At 42.0% G+C, this 21529-nt stretch overlaps 1 protein-coding gene across 8 annotated transcripts in view; it reads left to right on the top strand.

The window, feature by feature from the left end:
* CREB5 (cAMP responsive element binding protein 5) overlaps nt 1-21529 on the top strand; it is a 258082-nt gene that overhangs the window by 224919 nt on the left and 11634 nt on the right. For all 8 annotated transcript variants that reach the window (XR_007203422.1, XR_007203428.1, XM_048302771.1 and 5 more), the window contains one exon: nt 18472-18795. Coding sequence is in view for 6 of the 8 variants with exons in the window: in XM_048302771.1 (XP_048158728.1) it covers nt 18472-18795 (324 nt within the window). In the remaining 2 variants the exon portion in view is untranslated. The remainder of the gene's footprint in view (nt 1-18471; nt 18796-21529) is intronic.

The following is a 21529-nucleotide window of genomic DNA, read 5'->3' as shown; positions in this document are numbered from 1 at the left end:
ATTTGGGTTCCCTCAGTCTAAATTTGTATTTCTATAATTTAGTGTGATGTTGTATTAGTGAAGCGTATTTTAGTCAAACAGAATCAACAGGCCTAAGTTTGAAGTATGCTGTGAATCCATGGAGTCCTCATACAAGCTTTTTTGAATGGCTTGACTCTCATGTTAGTGTGCAATAACTCACTTGGATAGTCTCAGTGAGGACTGCCAGATTTCCAGAAGGAGGGCCACCAGCAAGCTGTTATTTTCCATTCTAATTCTGCTGTCACAGCACAAGCAGTCTTATGTTTTTTGTCAGCACATCACTTTGAAGTTTAGTAAGTCAGTGCGGGTATCTTTGTTGACGATGTGATGTTGAGCATCAATCAGAAACACCGGCTATTTGAACATGACCATGGCATTATTTGCAAAAACAGTTACTCCGGATTTTCCCCCTCCCCAGATCACTCTCACTCCCTGGATTGTTTTATATCCAGCTCAGAAGGACATATTTACAAGACTTGTTATTCTGACTCACTGAGTTGAACAGTATTACACAACTATTTTTCTGTCAGGCGTGGGATAATATTGCCAAAACCTCTCTGTGGCTTTTCCTATGCATTTGCTGGTTTTGGTGGATATTCTGCTACTCAGCAAGGTGGGAAGCATTGAATGGGTATCAAAACACAGCCCCTGCTGCTGCAGAGGGTTACTCAAGCAACACTGTATAATTTAGATGCTCAGTAATCAACTTGGGGCATTGCGACAGTTTGAGTTGTTTTTGTTAATAGAGATCAAATTATGGGTGTAACTAGCTGGCAGTCTTCAAACAGACTTTTGCAAGCTGTTTACTCAGCTGTCCCACGGCAACAACTGCATACGTGAAGTGAATTCTTCCAGTATCTCTGCTGTGGTATATTTAATTTATCCTATTTTGCCACAGTGTGAGAGAAACAAATCCTGAAGAAAGTAGGAGTCATGTCAGATGTTGCACTGCAGACAGGCTGTGAAAGTGGCTGCGCAGTTTGACATTGTGGGTGAAGATTTTGTTACTTCAAAGTATACTCTTACTTATTTTCCAGTCATTTAAACGCCCAGAATCAAAAGGAGGAAGAGACCAAAGAAAAATAAATCACAATATGTCTAGTATAGATAAGTTTTATTTTTAAATCAACATGAATGATGATAATAATAATAAGAAGAAGAAGAAGAAGAAGTTCTGGAAGTAGCTGCTGAGATTTGTCTAATCCTAGTTTAAATTAGTATATATCTAGTTTAAGCGGACATTATTTGGTCCACCCAAGCATTTACCAGTTTATGAAATACTTGCAAAATAAATCATCATTTCCTTTTGTGGGGAGATCCTGTTAGAGGCATGTTGCTCTCAATCGCATCACTTCTTACTTAAAATATAGTGATTTTAAGGTCAGAAAAACACATTCATCTGTGCCTCCATGGCTTTCAGGCAGAAGAAGATAGTGGAAAAAATATCCTTTTCAAAGTATGGACTTTGAAGACTGGTGAAATTATGTAGGACCCTCCTTCAAAAAAATGGAAGTACTAGGTGAGTGAGGTTGTCCCTTAATCGTACTAAAATATTTCAGAATGCTTTTTTAGTGGGAAAAATTGCTGATAAAATTGATGGGAAAGAATTGGGAAAAATTTGAAACAACTTGCGGGCAGTTATAACTGCTACTATATCCCATTACATTTTCCCTTCCGCCTCAAATGTAATGAGAAATAAAACAGCAATAGTTCTTCAACCAGCAGCAACAGAAAAGGGCTTGTGATAAGAAATAACACTATGGTCTGATTCAGAACTGTGCAGAGCCAAATTGTCTGTAATACTGAAATGCAGGGCAAACATGAAGCCCTGCTTGCTATCCTGTGAAGCTCTTTGCAAAACAGTGTATGTGACTTGATTGATGTTATGGTCGTAGGCATTGCTGGAAGCAGGGAGGGAGGAGAGCAGAGGGAGAAGAGAGAAGGTGAGGCATTTGTAAGGAGTAAAGCCAATCAATCACTTCTGTCAGCTGCACAGAAAATTAACTACTTTACAATTCACTGGTGTATATAATATGTCATATTCCTCAGCTCCAGATTAAAACGGGGTAGCAGTGCCACAGTTAGGGCCAAGACGAGCTCACTATCTTGGGCTGGTCATCAAGTTCATTTGAGCATGTGGAGATGGTTTTGAATTTTTTTTTAAATAATTCAGAAAAATTTTAGTGGGCTGCTTTCAACATTGTTTTTTAAAACTTGGTAATGTCTAGACTGATTTCGTACATTGCAAAACACACTGAGTGTCCTTTTTGCTGAAAAATGTTCCTTATGATTCATAGGTCCTGGGCACCCAGGTCCCTTTGGACCTGGAGTACTCCAGCTATATTTTTTCATTGTCATAAAGGTGATAAAATGTATAAACCTAAATAAAGATATCTCTGGCTGCCTTCTGAGAACTCAAACACAACCAGATGAGAAGTTAGCTGGCAGTGCTGGCATGGACTCAGATGGACTGACGTGTCCAGGTTCTCAGATGACATGGAACAGTGTAACTGCCCTGCAGCCACCATCCAGCTGTCAGGGGAGAGAGCAGGGGAAGGGGGCTGCCCGCCTTCCCACCTGCCTGCCTGTCTGCTGCATTTGGTCTGCCAGCACTGGCCATGCAGAAAAAAATCAAATAAACAGTGAAAGATATGGCCTTCTTGCTTAGCTTTGGTTTTTGTGACAATTTATGAATTGCTTTTTGACCACTGAATAATTATTTATAAACCAGGAATAGATGAGAGACAAACAAAATGAGATTAAAAAAAAATCAGATAGCCAGCCACCCAAATTTAGAGTAAGTGTCCCGCCAGGTGGTGACAGAATTGCTTCTCTTTGAAGGTGTATTGCTTTGCTGTACTGGCCAGTGAAGGAGTGAATTTATGAGCTGCTGAGTGAGCAGGGGTACCTCATGTAGAAGAGATAAGCTGTGAATCAGAGGGAAAAACTGTGAGAGAGAACTTTTCTGTCCCATATAAAAAGCTCCTTATTGAGTCCATCTTGGTCAGAGCTTTGGGGAAGCACAACTGCTGAGCTAAGAAGGAAAGGATGTCAGAGAAGAGGAATTAGTTATTAAACTGTAGAGCAAAGTACATCCCTACATACACCCCTGTGTTCCTACCTACAACCCTAGGTACATGATCTATTTATCTGTATAATTATCTTTGACACATTACATGAGAAGTATTATACATTCACAGATTTGTTAGATGAGTTTTATCATCGGATTTTTGTTTGCATGATATTAACTGCCCAAAGCAGCCACCTAGTTAAAGCTAAAATATATATATATACATACACAGTTTTTCTATTGTCTGTTCCTAGATGTAAGTTACTGCCTCCAGTAAGGCACAAGAAGATTGACCCTTTTTGCATCCTGGAGCCTTGCAATACCATTGGCAGGAAAGAGATAAAAGGAGCAGTACTGTTGCCTGTTTGTAAGAAAGTGCTCTTGGACTGTGATTCTGTCTCTGCCACTAAGGGCTTCTCTGATATTGTGGCAATCTCAGAGTTTTAGTTCAGTGATCTGTAAAGTGGGTGTCCCACCACATCTAGTGACACTGCCTGCATCTTCAAAGCAGTGTGAGGTGCAGCAGCATGGAGCTGTGCAGAGCGGCCTGGTAACTTCCACAGTTGGGTCCAATGTTTACAAAACGCTTTGGGATTCCTGGAAAGCATGAAGGCTTGTTGTTCACTCACAGCAGATTGTGTCACCAATTCCCAGGCCAGTTGCCTCGTAGACCTGAATTAACCAACCCAGCCCTAGGATATATAAAATATTTTAAGTAGTGTGAAATTGCTCCTGCTATCGGGCAGGGGAACATTGATACAGCTTCCAACAGAGCCAGACTCCATGAGTGCTAGCAGGTTCCCTTCTGCCTGCTCCTGTCTGAAGATGGCCATTACCTAAGTGGTGGTAATCCTCTCCTAAACTAGGTCTTTGCTAGATGAGTCTTTATTTTCCTTTGGTGTCTGCCTGATATTTGAATGAGCAATATGATTACATGTGAGTTTATTGAAAACCCATGCTGCTGCTGTACTAAATAAAACCAATGAAGGCTCAGAATTATATAGGACAGGTTTGTATTTAAATTTAATAGTTTAATTTCACATTATGCTGCTACACATACCAGATTTTCAGCAATATGACAGCAAATGCTTGTTTCTCTTCTTTTTCTGCTGTTGGAAATGCATTACCTGTAAGCTTCTGGTTTTTTCTTTGGGGTAGTTGCTTATATTTATGATGGCAAGGAGTAAAACATATTGAAACAGTCATGGTTACAGTATTTATAGATTCTGAATGCATATTAAATTAGAAGCAAAGGAGAAGCAGAATTACATTTGTTTTGTAACACTGTACAGTTAAAGGCCAGAGCCACTCCTGCCAACGCATCTGCAAATGCTTTAGCTCATAGCTGAGAATCAGAGCTACATTGCTAAACATGGGTGGATAGTACAGCACAGCACAAGTGTCACCCATTGAATGAGGAACCCCTCAGAGAATCCGGCGAGAGTAATTAATGAATCCATTTGGAAAAGTCAGTGCCCTTCAATTAGCCTGAATGCAGCAAAGCAGATGGGATCCCATCCTCCAGGGAGAAAATCGAGAAAGTTCCTAAGAAATACTGCTTTGGACTGATTTATCTGGGTAATTATAAGCCTCATTTGCACGAAACTGTTCAATATGGCTGCAGTGAGAAAATTAAGAATTTATAAAATGTTGATAGGTGGTCTAAACTATCAGTGGTAGTGGAATCATCTGTCAAGCAGGATCTTGGTTCAGAATATTAAACTAATCATCAGCCAGGAGAAGTAAAAGGCAAACTTGGCTGTGAAACTGAGGGGTGGAGGAGATGTATTTATAGAGAACCTTTTTTTTAGAGGGTCCTTTGAGCTCATGTGCAGTAGAAACATTCACTGCCATCCTAATTAGATATGGTGTCCTGCCTTGAAATATCCTGCAAGAGTTCAGAAGGCAGAAGAAAAAGTCTAAAGAAACTTAAAATAAAAAAAATTTAAAAGCCAGTTTTCCTGAAACATCTGGTAGTGCAGGAACAAAATGAGAAGAGTAATGAAAGAGCATTTGAGAGCACGTGTGTCCTAGCCTTATCTCAAGGAGACATCTCTGTCCTTGTCAGCAGTCTCATTTTTAAGTCAAAGCATTGCAGGACTTACTTGTATGAACTTGTACAAATGGGAAGCTGTATGTGCCCTCTGTGAAGACACATACAAGCTGGAAGCCAGCACATCTCCATTGCAACTGTGTTTATATGTGACAGAAAAAGAAGTGGGATGGCTTAGAAAAGTGAGAGAAAAATAAACTGTTTATGACAGCACTGGGATCGCATAGAAATGATGGTCTGTGGGTTCTAGGGCTGGAGGGTTTCTTTGGCAATAGGGAAATCGCACTCCAGCGCTGTGGACTTTCCACATATCTTGTGTTTTTAGAAACACTTCAGCTCAGATAGATCTAAGCAATATTTTGCACAACATTTTCTGAATTTGGAGCTTCAAGAGTCAGAAGTCTGAGACTTTTTAACAAGTGGCTTCAGAAAACTCATAGTCCTAGATAGGCAGAACAAAGAAGTGGCCTCACCACTGTTCCAGCCCTCCTAGCTCAGGGCATTTCTCTGCCATCCCAAAGCCAGCCTTTCCCCCCTCCAACCCTGTTTTCTTCCTCTTCCACAAACGTTCCTTTCTCAAAGATGTCAAGCATTGGTGGGTACCTGGGCAGCACACTCCTTGCCCTCTCCTACCCCTTCCAGCAGCTGTGTGCTGTATTAATATGTTGGTTTGAACACTATCCCCATTGAACTCAAAATTCAAAGTGTATTCAACTGTTTTAATTAAGTAAAGAATTCTGTTCCGGGCAGAATGTCAGACATAACCAATACTTTTAGAGCATGGAACTGGTGGCATCAAAGCTCTGAGGCTTTGGTTGTAAGCCTGCCTGGGACATTCACTGGTGTGCTTAATGCATGCTGTTAGATTTTTTATTTTTTTCTTTTCTTACCTCAGAAGGCCTGAGATAATGTGGTGATGAGTACACCGGCCGGAGTGGTGGGGGCAGGATGTTCCCACTCCGAGTCATCCTCTCAGCCCGACAGCAGGCGGTCTGAGACTGGCACAGTTTGGCCTGTGACTGCACCTTCTCGCCCTCCGCTGATAAATAAGCAGGCTAATTGAATTAATAAACAGATAGCTCTTTTCCCTGCCAGCTGGAGCACCATCAAAATGTGTGATAAATTATCTGTCAATGCTTTAACTGCAGGGAAAAAAATGAAAAAAATAGCTGCCTCAACATTTCCTCTCCAATTCTTCTCCCCCCGTTTCCCCTTCCCCTGTCCACTCAAGCACCTGATTTGGTTTGCCTCAGTGCTCCTTGCCTCTGGTCTTTTGTCCTTTGGCAGAACTCCAAAGAGAAGGTGCAGTGAGAGATTCACTCATTTGGCCAGGCTGCTAATGGGTTATTAAGGCTGTAGGCAGATCAGACGTTCCTGTGGCTCACTGGGAAAGAGGAACAGAGGCACATTTTTGGGGCAAGACTGCCTGTGTCTCAGCTGCCAGCACACAGCCATCTCTTAATTGTGACCTCCTGTGGCTGAGACAGAAGCTGCACATGAGGGGCAATGAGGGATGCAATCAACCAGGAAGGGATGTTGTTTTAATATCATCAGTGACACAGACAGAGGAGTCAAGTGCACCTTCAAGTTTGCAGATGGCACCAGGCTGAGTAGCGTGGTTGAAGTACCTGAGGGATGGGATGCCACGCAGAGGGACTGGACTCACTCGAGAAGGGGGCCCATGGGAACCTCATGAGGTTCAACAAGGCCAAGTGCAAGGCTGGGGCAACCCTCAGTATCAATACAGGCTGGGGGGTGAAGGCATTGACAGCAGAGCTGCCAAGAAGGACTTGGGGGTACTGGTGAATGAAAAACTGAACATGACCTGGCAATGCACGCTTGCCACAACTGTGTCCTGGGCTGCATCCAAAGCAGCATGGCCAGCAAGTCAAGGGATGGGATTCTGTCCCTCTATCTACTCTCATGAGATCCCACTTGGAGCACTGCATGAACCTCTGAGTTCCTCAGCACAAGGAAAGACATGGACCTGTTGGAGTCAGTCCAGACAAAGGCCACAAAGATGATGAGGGGGCTGGAGCACCTCTCCTATGAAGACAGGCTGAGAGAGATGGGGCTGTTCAGCCTGGAGAAGAGAAGGCTCTGGGCAGACTTTATTGTGGCCTTCCTGTACTTAAAGCAAGCCTACAAGAAAGATCAGGACAAACTTTATAGCAGAGCCTGTTGTGACAGGATAACTAGTAATGGTTTTAAACTAAAAAAGGGTAGATTTAGACTAGATAGAAGGAAGAAGATTTGAAGAAGACTCTTTATGATGAGAATGGTGAAACAACCAGAGAAGTGGTAGATGTCCCTGCTTATTGCAGGGGGCTGGACTAGACAATCTTTGAAGATCCCTTCCAACACACACAGTTCTACGGTTCTATGGTTCTATGAGACAAGGCATCAGGAAGCCTTACATTGACTTGCTGGCATGCCAGAAAAAAGAGGGAACTTCATCATAACCTTTAATGTCACTGACATGAGTAATACCTAAGATTTTTTTGTTTTGAAAGAGAGGAAAATGATTAGACAGAAGGGGTCAGTGATTTTCATCATACAGTCAGAATGTCCCTGCCATCACCTCTCAAAGTGGTGTTCCCTTTTGGAAATATCTCTGTTCCTCAATATTCCTGAGTAACAGGAGATGAGAAAGATTTTGATGCTTCAGGCTCTAAAGTAGGATGTAGATAGCTGAACTTTCTATGGCATTACCTTGATTTCCAACATGCTTGTGTAAGTGCTTGTGTGCCTTTGCTGATCTGGTTTCCCATTACCATATCTCCTCTGTAAGTTTCCCAGTAAGCAAGCTGAAAAAGCTTCCCACCTCTTCTTTTTCTAAAACAGCAAGAAATGGGAAGTGCTGAGGAGTCTGAGATGGGAATGAGATCACAGTGTTATGTTCTTGTTCAGAACATGACTTTTTTTTTTCTGGTGCATATGTCAAGTGAATCAGACAATGGTGGTGTCAGGAAGATGTATAATGCTGTCTGCAAGGCAGGGAGAGGAGACAGGAAGATGTGTTAAACAAGATGGTATTTATGCCTTTCTCTCTCACTCAGTAGAAGTACACAAGAAATATTTTAAAAAGGAAGGTAGGGTAATAGCAGGAGCAACTGGATCCCTGTCAAGCTTTTCGGAAGACTCATCCGTGCTGTGTAGGACAGCGAGCACAGACAGATAACTGGTGTGCAGGAGCTGTCTCTTCCCAGGATGCTGGAAACTGCTTCAGGTGGGTGAGGAGGTGTCTGGCCCTAGTATCCCCCCATTCCCAGGGTGGTGCTCACCCAACATACGGTGTTCTACCTCCTTCAAGGTGCAGGTTGCTGCATGGACCCTCCTCCTATCTGTCCCCAGGCAGGCCACCTCTTCCACGAATTTGGCCTTAGACGGTTATTTATGCCCTCTTTCCACTGGCAGGAGGAACAGGGAAGGGTCCACAATGAAGCAAGGCAGGATATGGTGTACCTGTCACTTGGCTGGAAAGGGAATCCTGCTCGTGTGACAGCCACTGCAACTGTGGGTCTAGCCAGGCCCCTGACCTGTGTAATTTGTTCTGCATCCTGTGGTACATGCCATAGGAAAGCCAAATCCAGCTGAGCAGAAATGACAGGTTGAGTCAATGGTTTGCCAAGCAGGCAGCATCCTTCCCTTCCCTGGGGAAGGTGGTTGTTTCGGCTTGCTCTGCCACATTGCTCTGAAAAGCAGTAATGCCAAAGAGTAAACATGCCATGTGCAAGAGACTGAGCTGCTAATATACAGCATTTTACTAAGTCATTGCTTGTCAACTGAACTATGGGGGAGTGTGTGGGGATGCATTCCTTGCCCTTTCAAACACAAAGTAAAGCCCATTAGTGTAAATGACCAACTCCAATAAAAAAAAGAATAGTTCATTCTTTTTCTCTCTTGTTTCACACTGTAGCTATCCTAAAGTGTATTAAAAAAACCTTGTGGCATTGATAGGGTAGCTAGCTGGTATCTGGTAGAGGGTTGAGAGGTTGCTGTTCCTGAAGCCTCAAGTGGCTTTGAAATTCAATGCCTCTGACCCAAGACACCAATGTTTGAAAGCAGTTGATACGTGCAAGGTGGTGAAAAACAAGGCAGCAACTTGAGCTGTCTACGAGCGAAGGGGGATGGAGTTGCAGGTGAAGAACAAAGGGAGCACGGTCTAGGGCAGCAGCTTGAGGGATGGAGTCAGGGGGACAACATGGGGGAAGCTGGAGGGGCATAAGAGACCTTATATGGGGGTGTAATAGGACAGTACCTATCAACACTGATGTGTTCAATGCTGAATATTCATGATATCCATTCATATAACTCTTGACATAAATTATATTTATTTAATAACAGTGAAAATTGACACTAAATGAACCTGTCCACACTCTTTGTGGTTTGTATCTGCATACCACATGCTATACCTGAGTGCATGTATATAAAAAGCCACTAGGCATTATGTTTTCATAGCTAGGTAATTGAAAGCTCTCTGCCGAATTAAAACGCTATTCATTCTTTGGAGTTAGATGAAGAAATAAAGCTTTAAAAAAAAGTGAAATAGCCCATAAAAACATTCTCATTTTATATGTCCCTGTACTGTACTTTATCTTCTAGTCATTTCTTCAGAAAAAAAAAAAAAAAATCCATGAATGCTTTAAAAATGTTTCAGGAATTGCTTACCTTTAGAAACGAAGAAGAAAAATAACTTCACCTGAAATTATGTGGTAATGAGACAATGTCTAATTACCTGCAGTGAATTCTGCAGTCAGGCCAAGGGGCTAATGAACATCAATACTCTTTCACAGAGAGCCCTGGGATCTCTAATGGCTGTAAGTGGTCAGGGCTTCAGTTTTACATTTCAGAGTCTGGTTGGTATAATCTTGAAACAAAATCTACAGACCAGATCGTGTCCTCTGTGCTCTGTGTGTGTGCACTGCACATCTGGGATGAAATCAAAGGACTTTTAAGCGCACATGTATCCTATTTCTGGCTTGCTAGTAGCCCTTTAAATGTGCTGGGTTTAATCCAGGAAAAAGGAGTATTCAAAAATCACACCAGTGAAGGAAAAAAAAAAACCCCAAGTTTTATGTACTTGGATGGCATTTTTCTTTGAATATGAATGACTTAATCATAATCAGCCTTAGTGAGAGGTGGGTGATGAAAGTTCAGAAATCTTCTGATGGTAAAGACTTTAAACCTGCCCTTCTTCTGTTCTTGGTGTGTGTTTTATGCTCATGAGAGGGAAAAGCCAAGTAAGCAATTTGCATTGTCATCAAAAAGCTGAAGTACACATTAAGGGGTCTCATGGCTTCAGAGCAGTATTCTGTAGGGAGAAATTTTTGCAGTGCTAATCCCATCTGATCTCTGAGTACAGATTAAAATATGCAAACCCAGTGTTCCTTGCATTGTTAGAGTGCTCTGATATGAGGATTTGCTCTTTATCTGGCTGGTATAGGAAATTCCCCAACTTCCTCTGAAATCAATTCCCACTTTTCTCATTTAGTACAATCATAAATGTGCCTGTGTTCTCAGGCAAGATATATATAGATATAGCAATCCAAGCGCTGTACAAGCTTCTGTACTTCCCACTTGCATTGTACTGGAACATGGAACATGATTTTAGAAACTTAGTTAAAGCATTTGCTTGCAGGAGTGAAGAAGACCTGAGCTTCAACCCCTCTGCCAGGTACTTCTTTAAAAGTGCTTTATGTCCAATGTGAATGAAAAAAGAATCTGTGGTCCCTCAGCTTGGGAATGAGCTTTAAAATGGATCTAAGAGAAAAGATCTGGAAAATGGGCAGTACAGACTCAGGTTCCCCTAAGCCCAAGTTTTCATAGGGTCTTACAGAGTGTGATTAACACTGGGTGATTTTATTGCTGCCTGTTTTTTCTGTGTTTTCCTCAGCTCACAGCGTAGCATGCATGGGAATAGCCCATAGATTAACCTGGCGGACTAAGTAAGCAAAAGACTGACTATATGGAGAACTAGAGTTGGTATGTGCCTGCATACTGACAGCTTGCAACTCAGCCCCACAAAGCTGCTAGCTCCCTTTCCCTTGGTGGAATGGGGGATTGATTCAGAAGGATAGAGGTGAGAAAATTCATGAACTGGCATTCAGACAGTTTAATAGGTGAAGCAAAAGTCACACAGAAGCAAAGCAAAACAAGGAATGAATTGACTTCCACGCGCAGGCAGGTGTTCAGCCATCTCCAGGAGAGCAGGGCCACATCACACATAATGGTGACTTGGGAAGACAAATGTCATCACTGAGCACATCCCTCTTCCTTCTACTCCCCCTCACTTTATATACTGAGCAGGACATCAGATGGTATGGAACATCCCTTTGGTCAGTTGGGATCAGCTGTCCCAGCTGTGTCCCCTCCCAGCTTCCTGTGCATTCCCATCCTGCCAGGTGGTGGGGCAGTGAAAGAAGCAGAAAAGGCCTTGATGCTGTGCAAGCCCTGCTCAGAAATAACAAAAATGTTGCAGTGTATAACACTGTGTTCAGCACATATCTAAAACACAGCCCCATACCGGCTACTATGAAGAAAATTAAGTCTGTCCCAGACAAAACCATCACACAGGCACAGGTAATTAATCCCCAAGTGTCAGGCGTTTTGCTGTCAGAAACTGGCCTCTCCAGGGGTAGGTAGCAGCTAAGTAGCAGCTTGTCTTTTGGACTCTGGCACACAGTGGGGAAATCAGTCAGAAGTTGGTTGTATTTTTTGGATCCTTCCATTGGTATTGTATGTTGAAATTACATGACACCATTTGCCAGTAATAAATCACTTTGCTGCCTTTTGTGTGATTACATAATTAAATATCCCTTGCCATGGATACACATGGAGGGATTGACTTAGACTTGGTGGGAATTAAGGGTTTGATTTTTTGAACTTTACATTTCCTGATTCCTGTGCAAATCAAATCCAGTTGTTTAATACTGATGTGAGAAATGATTCATGCAAGAAATAGTATATAGTGAGAAATATAAACCATCCTTCCAGTGTATTTTCTGTCTTTATTATAATTTACTTGTTCATTAAAAATGCATGTAGAATAGGAACAGAGAATTTAGTCTTCTTCAAATCCTTAAAAAGGTGGTGCATTGCACAAGGATATTGGTACTTATCTCTTTTGCAAGGTGTTTTGAGATGAGCAGAAGGAAATTGCTGGGTGGAGCTGGGATGTAAACTCACTTATGTTTTCTGCTGTCCCTGGAGCCGTGGCTGTTCTCAATGAAATGCCATCACCAGAAGATGGCAGTTCCGACAGAATACCCTTGGGCCACCCTGGCTTCGACCTGCATTGGATTGCTTAAAACTGGCAGTCGTGCGGAGGAGAGTCATCCGTCACTGGGACTGATGTCAGCGGCCAGCGTGGCTGCTCAGAGCTCCTCTGTGCCCCGCTCAGGGACACTGAAGCAGCCCTTGCAGCTGACCTGTCCTTGAGCAGCGTGACGTCTATTAGTTTTGTCGCTGCTTTGATTGTTTGCACTTGATTCTTGCTGCTTTCTGCTGAAGTTTAATTCAGTTTGCATTTGGAAACACAAGGGAGAAAATTTGTTGTTTTTATTAGAGGCTGAGCTGCATTGAAGGCTGGATGACGATCCATTGTTCATGTTGTTACAAAAGCTGACTAAGTAGGGAAGAAAGCACAAAAGGAGGGAAAAGTATAATTCAGATTTGCCAAACAGCCTGAGAATAATTAGAAGATTAGCAATTTGGCACTCGTTACTGGCAAGTTGGGAATTAAATGTATCCCACTTTTCTCTTTACATTAGTGTAATGTGTCACTTCAGTTCTGGATTTGATGTCCTTCGCACACATCTTACTCCTCCTTCCGCCAATAGGCAGAACTGTATTTTACTGCACAAGAAATGTAGGAGAAAGCATTTAATGTGGCAGCAGAGACTTTCTAATTGCCAGTCTCTGGAATGTGCTCGTAAGTATCTGCAGTTCTTGAGTGGAGCACAAGTGAGCACTTACTGAGTGGAGATGAATCGCTTCCAATTTACTTTTATGAATGTGAGTGGAACATTTACGAAGAGTGGTTTCTGTTATTTACACTGTGAAATGCTTGTCAGCAGCCAGCTGTAAAAGACCTGGGTGACATTTATGCTAAGTTCTCTTGTCACAGTCATAGTTAAAGGAAAGGATAAAATTCCATGTGATGCTCTGAAATGCACTGGGTGAAGTTCTGTTCACAGCTTTAGCTGTCACTGGCTTAACTCTGTATATTTGGGTATGATGCTTAGAGTAAAAAGGAAAGCTTGACTATTGCAGATGAGAAAACAGTATTACTGACACCGAAGTCAATGCTATGCTTGCCATGAAGTTTGGCTAAACAATCTCATTACCCTGAGGTTGCTACCGAATTGCAGATGTGTGGCAGTGCTTGATGTCTGTAATTCTTTCTGATTTCCCACCCTTCTCTAGAGTCTTCTGTCCCCTGTGGGGAACTTTTATTAAACCCTTGTATAATAGGGACTAGAATCACAGTCACTAGTGCAAAAAAATATCTTTGAGATCATATTTCATGTGCCTACAGGGGTCTGATATAATCTCCTGATAAGAATATACCAGACATTAACTAGATACTGCAGCTGGCCTTGTCTCTTTCTAGTTTAGTGGGATTTGGGCATGCCGACCAGAAGGGAAGAGAGCTTTTTTTCTGAGTGCAGCAATGCATATTTATTTGGAACAATTCAGTCCTATTCATCATTCCATGTCTATCCCAACCTAAAATTCAACTGGGTGTTATAATAGCTTATTGTTTGATGCAAGCACAGAGCACCTGTAAAATGGAAGATTGTTGTCTCTTGTCCATTGAGAGATGAAGGGGAGAAAGTTGCATTTTACAGTCATACAAAGATTTTGGCATATAAGATGTATATCCTGTTTTAAATATAGCATTATATAAATATTAAAAATATTTATTAAGCATTATAAGTATCAATATGCATATGAAACCCGCAAAATTATTATTTGCATTTTTAAATGTGGAAAAAGCAACCTCCAAATTACAGGTTTGGTTTGTTTGTTTGTTTGTTTTCTTGTTTTAACAAACTGAAAAAAGTTCTGTCTGTTTTTCACTAACAATTTTTGAGAAAGAAAGACAGGGCAAAAACGAAGGCAACTTTGAAATACACATAGGAAAATTAGGAATCAATAGAGGAAAATCAGAAAGCAGCAAGATCCAGAATAGCAGAAGTGTTAGGGAAGCTGATATTGTTTTTCATTCAGGATCTCAAATGCTTGAAGGTCATTTTTGGCAGACTTGGGATTTGTCCAAAGATGTTCAGTGTATAAGTTATGATCTATGTTGATAAAAGCATCAAGCAATTCACTGCACCATGATGCCAGTCTTTAGATGGGGGAAGCACTGTGAAAACTCTCTTGTTCCCAAAAACCCCCAGTACTCCAGGTACAATGATAACTTCTTTGAGGTGTTACCTTCATATGGCATTCAGTGGGGTAGCTTCAGAGTAAATGAGACAGTTAGGGGCATTGCCACAAGGAATAGTTCCCTGTTCTGTACAGGGAACACAATGCTCATACTGTGAAGCACCAATATCCTCTTATTTCCTCCTCAGCATCAAAGATGACAGTATATGTGCTTCTGACTTCCTGTAGGATCAAAAGGGAATTTTATTTATTCACTTGATCAGAGGCAAAGCAGGCTGTTCTCCGTGAAAGATTTCTCTTGCTGTCTGTCACTCACAGTCATTTATTGAGATGTCATGACTGCATGGAAATCAGCTATAACTGATGTTGGTCACTGTGTTACTTTGATAAAATAGTAAAAATAATCAGTAAGGGCCAAAAGTCAGGAAAGGTGAGCACCTGCATTTCCTCTTGGCTTGAGGTTGGTGGGGATTTTTTATTAAAATTGACTTATAAAAGGGAGAAAAAAGGGATTGTGCCCTAAAAGTCACTGGTATGAGGCTAGCAGATATTTCAGGTTTAGGTGAAGACAGGTCTGAGTAGCAAGTCTTCTGTTTCAGTCCCAATTTGCAAACTCCCAGGTCCCAGCGGGCTCTGGTGGAGTCAGCCACACAGTTCCTGAAAAAACTGAACGGCCGCAGAATTGGATCCTGGGTTACCACTTCATTCTAGAGGGGATTTGGTAGTGTCGTCAGTCCAGCAAGCTCAACTTTTATGCCATCGGATTTTATTTGACACTAAACTGAAACAGCTGCTTGCAATTAGCACACATAAAAGAAACAATAACAACACTGCAGCTTGCCCTTCGAGTGCTACACATACCCAGTGCAAAGAGTTTACTAAGTTCTGGTGATTTTCCCTCCTTCTGCTCTAACTAAAACATCAAAAACAATTGATCTCACTGAAGACCAAATGAAAAAAAAGTTTGTCATTCCCTGAATGTTTCTGATGGGCAGCAGTGACTGGTTATTGGAAGATTTAGCCTGCTCCAGATGTGGACATGGACAGGACTCTCGCTGCTGTGGAGCTGATCTAAGCATGAAGTTAAAGGGAGGCGATGGCTGTTGCTGCCCTGGGACAGGATGATGTAGAGAGCTGGTTTCTTACCAGGACTGGGATCCAGGGCAGCTGGCCCACCCTCCCATTGGGAACAGTGAAAAAGGAGCTTGTAAAATACACAGACCAAATGGAAATGACCCCTATTGACTGAAACCAGCTGCATGTCAGACCTCTCACTGTCTCTCTTGATTTGCTATCTCAAATAAATGGATGTGGTAGAAGGGCTATGGAAAGAAAACAAAATAATTTATTCTCCTTGAAGTTGTGCCACACTAGTAAGCCTCAGTTTTTACAGCTGAAAAAAAATGTTTATTCGCAGATTAAGTTTTTCCCTCCTTTTTTTTTCGCTTTGAAAGTCTGCAGTTTAGAAGACATACTGTAGTTCGGTTTCAGAGGTCTTTGACAAATACAGACATGGTAGATTTTGTAAGGTATTCATCACACAAAACTGCTGGCTAATGAGAGCTTGGTTATTTTGCATTTAGATTCAGAAAACAAAGTGACAACAGCTTTTGTTGGTGCTTTGTCTTAGACGTGCATGGTGGCTCAGCTCCATGAAAAAGGTCTTAGTGAGTTTTGAAGAAACATGACACAGAGAAAGACTTGGCTTATTAATGTGTTTCTGCCCGTATTTTTCCTAATACACTCCTAGGTAACACCAATTATTCTGAGCATTGTGAGGAGCTGCTTGCAGTAACCATGGTAGCACTTGAATTCAGAAACATTAAGGACAGCAGCTGTTCCAGTCCTCCATTTGATGGCCAGGATGGGTTACTGCTATTCATATTAGATTGACCTCTGTTTTAACTTTAGAGGTAGGGAAGGAGGTACTTAACCTCACTGGCACAGTCACCTTGATCTCTATTTTTGAGAAGATCGTCAGGATGGGACACATGCCACTTAGTTATGATTTGATAGACTTTCTTAAGGAAACTTCTTAAAAGTCATCAGTTCAGACTTCATTCTTGCATGTGTTTTGCAAATATATATATATATATTTTATTAAGTCTTGGTCAGACAATTGATCATTAGTGAAAGAAGTCACCAAATTTAGATTAATAGATCTATTAGAGTGTCTCAGTAGAATAACCTTCATGAAGTCTGAAAAAGCTCGTGGATACAAAAACTTGAGGATGACACTTTTAATTGAATGTTACTTCTTTTTGCTTTCCACAACGTTCTTTTCTTTCCTCTATTTCTATTTTTTTTCCATTAAGAATTTGTTTCTTTCTCACTCACAGTTGTACAAACACAGTACAATAATGTCTTGGAACATAGAAGCCTTTACCTGTGGCCTTGCAGTGTTGCAACAGACAGATGTTATTTCAATATAAAATAGACTGAAATCCCCATCTATAGGTTCTGAGTGTCCTGGCAGTCACTCTTTTTGCTTTAAAGACAGAACCAAATGCAGTTCAGCCTGGTCATTTTTCCTCTGTTGGCAGTTTTTAGTCATATTGGCTTATAGGATCTTCCGACAATCATCTGTGACCCACAGATAGATATTGCTATGGGGAAAGGCTCAAGTCTGTGCCTCCTACCACTGCATTTTTTCTACTGACTGTCCTACGGTGACATCTCTTACTGATGAGCTCTCTGCTCATCTCAGAACGAATGTTCTATCCTCTGGCTGGATAATGAATTATGAGGTAGTTGATGGGTTATTCAAATCGTGCTGGTCTGGCATCAAGTGATACCATGCTCCTCCTTCCTTTCTTTCTTATCTTACCATATTCTGCTAATTACTTGCATTAGTGAGAGTAGATCAATTGACTTCCTTGAAAATACAACGAGTTAAAGAGGTCTTGGGTGGCTGCTGTAGATAATGTTCCATGTTGAGCAAGATGCAGAACCATGGATATGAAGGAGGTTTCTATGGGTTTGGAAGAAACCCTTCTCCTAGCCGGCATCTGTGAGGCTCTGCCTTTGGCACACTCTTGTAGGATGCCAGTGATTTCAGTAGTCCGAGGGTCAGATGACACCAACAAGGTGTCTGTATGCCAGTACAGCTCATGGCTCTGGGATGACCCTGTAACTGTGCTGAAAGGGAACTTTTTTACTCTGTATTTCCACAATATCCTTTGTACACAAAGGTCCTATGCTGCAGTCCAGAATGTTTCAACCTTTCCCACTGGCCTTTAGTTGTTTGTGTTCAGGTAAAAGTGGACAAATCCCATTGATACTAAGGAAAGTTTTGCCCTGGTCAGATTCCAGAGCTCAATCCAGTGACATGTGGAGTACAAAACACAGAGAAGTTAGCATGGGATAACAGGACAACACATGCTTGAACTTTTCAGCAAAGAAGGAGGATCAGGTTGAGGCCACCCTCATTATTTTTCCGTCTTTCTAATGAAATAACAGGTTGGGTACTAGTATACCTGAATTTGAAAAACACGTCAATGCAATATATTTTCCAATGAGTCTTTCAAATAATATCTGAAGCAAAAACAAGACGGGCACTTTGTTGCATTTTTATTTTAATCAGACTTCCATTTTTAAAAGTTGCAAGACTACAAGCTTGATGAAGCTAATCCTACTGAGCTGGCCAAAGAGAGAGAGTTATTTTTCCTCAGAAGCACAGTAGGAAATGTGTAACTGTTAGATTTCAATTCAGATGTATATATCTTTAAATATTTGCAGTGGAAAACTAGATAACAGCCCAAGGATATGTTCTTTCTCAAACTGAAATAAGATGCCTCTTATCAAGGGAGCAGCAAGAGAAAAACTAGATAAATCTCAAAACACAAGACAAGGCACCATTTCTGCAACAGCATTTCTGACTGGTCAGATCACCATGTATGAATGTTGAATTTTCTGCCCTGTTCTGTTCCAGAGATTGAAGGCAGCACTGACTCATCATCCTGCCGCCATGTCGAATGGGAATATGAACACCATGGGCCACATGATGGAAATGATGAGCTCGCGACAGGACCAGACGCCACACCATCATATGCACTCACATCCTCATCAGCACCAGACACTGCCACCTCATCATTCATACCCGCATCAGCACCAGCATCCGGCACACCATCCTCATCCTCAGCCTCATCACCAGCAGAACCATCCCCACCACCACTCCCACTCGCACCTTCACGCACACCCGGCACACCACCAGACCTCACCGCACCCCCCGCTGCACTCGGGCGGACAAGCACAGGTAGACCTTCATGTCCTGCGGCATCGCTGGGTTTTGCTGTTTGGTGGAGTTAAAGCCTGATCTCTGTATTGTTTCTTCTTGCATGCATGTCTTGTTAGATACAAGCCCCTCAGGCTGCTTGTAAATGTCTGCTAATGGTGACGGGGGTGCTCAAATTTTATTTAGAAAATGGAGTGAAGCAACAACTTGTTTTGCTGCCTAATTTACTAGACATTTGTAATTTCTTACTTTATAAGGAGCTCCAAGGCTTTTCAGTGCTCTGAGCTCTGCAGATTGCGACATATCCTTTTATGGATGAGGTTTATTACAGAGATTGGGATATTACATATGTTGCTTAATGTGCTTGAACCTGAACTTCTCAGGCCAAGATTTAACAAGCTGTATGAGTTCTACCTGCAGAAATACATAACAAAGTCGTTAGTGAAATGAAATGGCACTGGTGTGTGTGTGTGGCCGGGGGAGGGTGTTCAAGACTGGAGATATTAGAGGTAGTTTAAAGGTAAGATACACCAGCTTAGAGGAAAAGATTAAATGATCCAGACCCTATGAACAGGACAGACATCTGCATAGCATGAGAGAAAGCCAAGATTAGCCGTGAGTGCAGGCAGCAATTGGTGCATGTTGTGACAGGAGAAAAAAGAGGGTGAAGCCAGCCCAAGGAGAGAGACTTAAACAAAGAAGGCAATTTAGACTTGTATTCATGTGACAAGTCAGTGAAGGTCTCCACTGAAGGAGGTGGACTCAATTTCTGCACCACGTATATTGGCTTCAGCAATTTGGATAATTCGATATTTGAACTGAATGTTTCTTGAACTAATGAGCTAGCAAGCACAAACTTTAGCAGAGTCATTTTTAAGAGGAATTCTATTAATGTCTTAAGATGACAGGCTTCTGCATCAGGATCGTACCAGAAAAATAAAGCTCTGGGGGCAGTTACTGTAACATGGCAGGTCTGGAGAGCAAAGTTAAGGAAGACAAACAGGCAGTGCATAGAATGTGAGGACAAAAAGGAATGCCAGCCATAAGAAGTTGAATCTGTGAAGTATTGTGTTGCTTGCAAATACCTTTCAGACAAGCTCTTAGAAAACATTAAAGAAAATGAGAGTATTTGGCTGACATCCCAGTGTCCCACAGCATTAACTATTTACTAACATCTAGCTTTATTACAGCAGAGTCTGCAAGCACATGGGATTTCCCTAAAGTATTTGCTAATGTAAAATGAATTGTCAGCTTTAGAGAAACAGTCTAAGAGAGCAGCAGACTCCCCGGTGAGAAGATGTCCAGAGCTTTCCTAAGTTTACTTCAGTTTTTACTTTGTGAATTCAATTATTTTCCCATCTGTTAATGAGTTATTTTCCTTGGAGTTGTTTAAAAACTCCAATAAAAAGACATTATGTCATATCAGAGAAACCAAAAGTAACCTGATTGCTGTACTGGAGATCCCTGAGAGAGTGAGGATAAAGTTGTGCTTAGCCAACTGAGGACTCCGTGGATGAGATGGGGGAAATCACTTAACCTTCACTGAGGGGTTGGGAGGATAAACACGTTAATGCAGTTGAGGGCATCAGATCCCATGGTATGGAGCACTGCTGCAAAACATCCACAGCATCACTTTAAATGGGTGAGGAGAAAACTACCAGGGAAAACAGCTGTTGGGAAAAAAAACCTCACAGTTTTAAGGATAAGATCAGTGAGCCAGTAGCCCTCCTCTAGACTGACTTGAACAGGGACCTTGGCTTTTTCACACAGTTAGGACAGCTTCAATTTCTTGTGCTTCATATTCCCTGCTAGCTAGGCACCACTAAAGACTCAGGCAGGCAAGAAGAGATACAGGCACCAGGGCAGGTAGGCTGACTGGCAGCCACAAAGCTGTGTCAGGGTCACTGTGTGCCCCTGCACCACACAGGGTCTGGAGCTGGGTCTGTGCAGTCAGATAAGCTTTGCCATGCCACTGGAGGCAACAGACCTCATGAGGGATCAAGGAGGTCTTCACCTTGTCCATGGTGTAAGTGTCACCAAGGGGATTGTACAGAGGGTGGTGGAGTAGGAATCCTAGGGTCAGTGGCTTCCCCAGGCAGCAGAGCTCTTGCTGTGCATCTGCTCCTCTGGTGCAAAGGCAGTAGGGATTTCTGAACAGATGCATCAGAGGGGAGAAAAGAAGGGCTTGCTGAGTAATAACCACATAGTTATTACTTTCAAAGCTCATCCATAGTCCCCATGGTAATGGCCTCTTTGGGGATCAGATTGCTCCAGCAGACGTTAATTTTATGGTGCGATTTACTAATTATTAACCTCCTTATTCTTCTGAGCCAGATTCTTCCATTCCAAACCACCTGCCAAATGACAGCACAGTCCATGCTGCTGTAAGCTGCATACTCCCATGCCGAGACTGTTGTTATTCTACACCGTGCCCTTCTGTAATGTTAGAATTCATTTCATGCTTTTCAGCTACCATTTTGATACACAGGAGCCCAAGGAATTATGCTTTCACAGAATGAGTGAATGGGTATTAGTTTTGTGGTAAGTTGCAAAGAACAGAAAGAAATATTGGATCAGGCATAAAAGTAGAAATCACCTTCTGATAGGTATCTTTCTGAGAAAGTGAGATATTTTACCAAGTTCTAGCTATGTTGCCTCAACTACTACAAAAATTATACTATTATTCTGCATTGGTCCTCTAAAGATTTCTTTATATCAAACTTGCCAGAGTGATAGCTCAAGCAGAGTAGGGGTT

This window comes from Corvus hawaiiensis, chromosome 1 (genome assembly GCF_020740725.1).
Source record: "Corvus hawaiiensis isolate bCorHaw1 chromosome 1, bCorHaw1.pri.cur, whole genome shotgun sequence".
NCBI lineage: Eukaryota > Metazoa > Chordata > Aves > Passeriformes > Corvidae > Corvus > Corvus hawaiiensis.
Note: the sequence above shows the minus strand (reverse complement) of the source record. Positions and strands in the feature narration are given on the sequence as shown.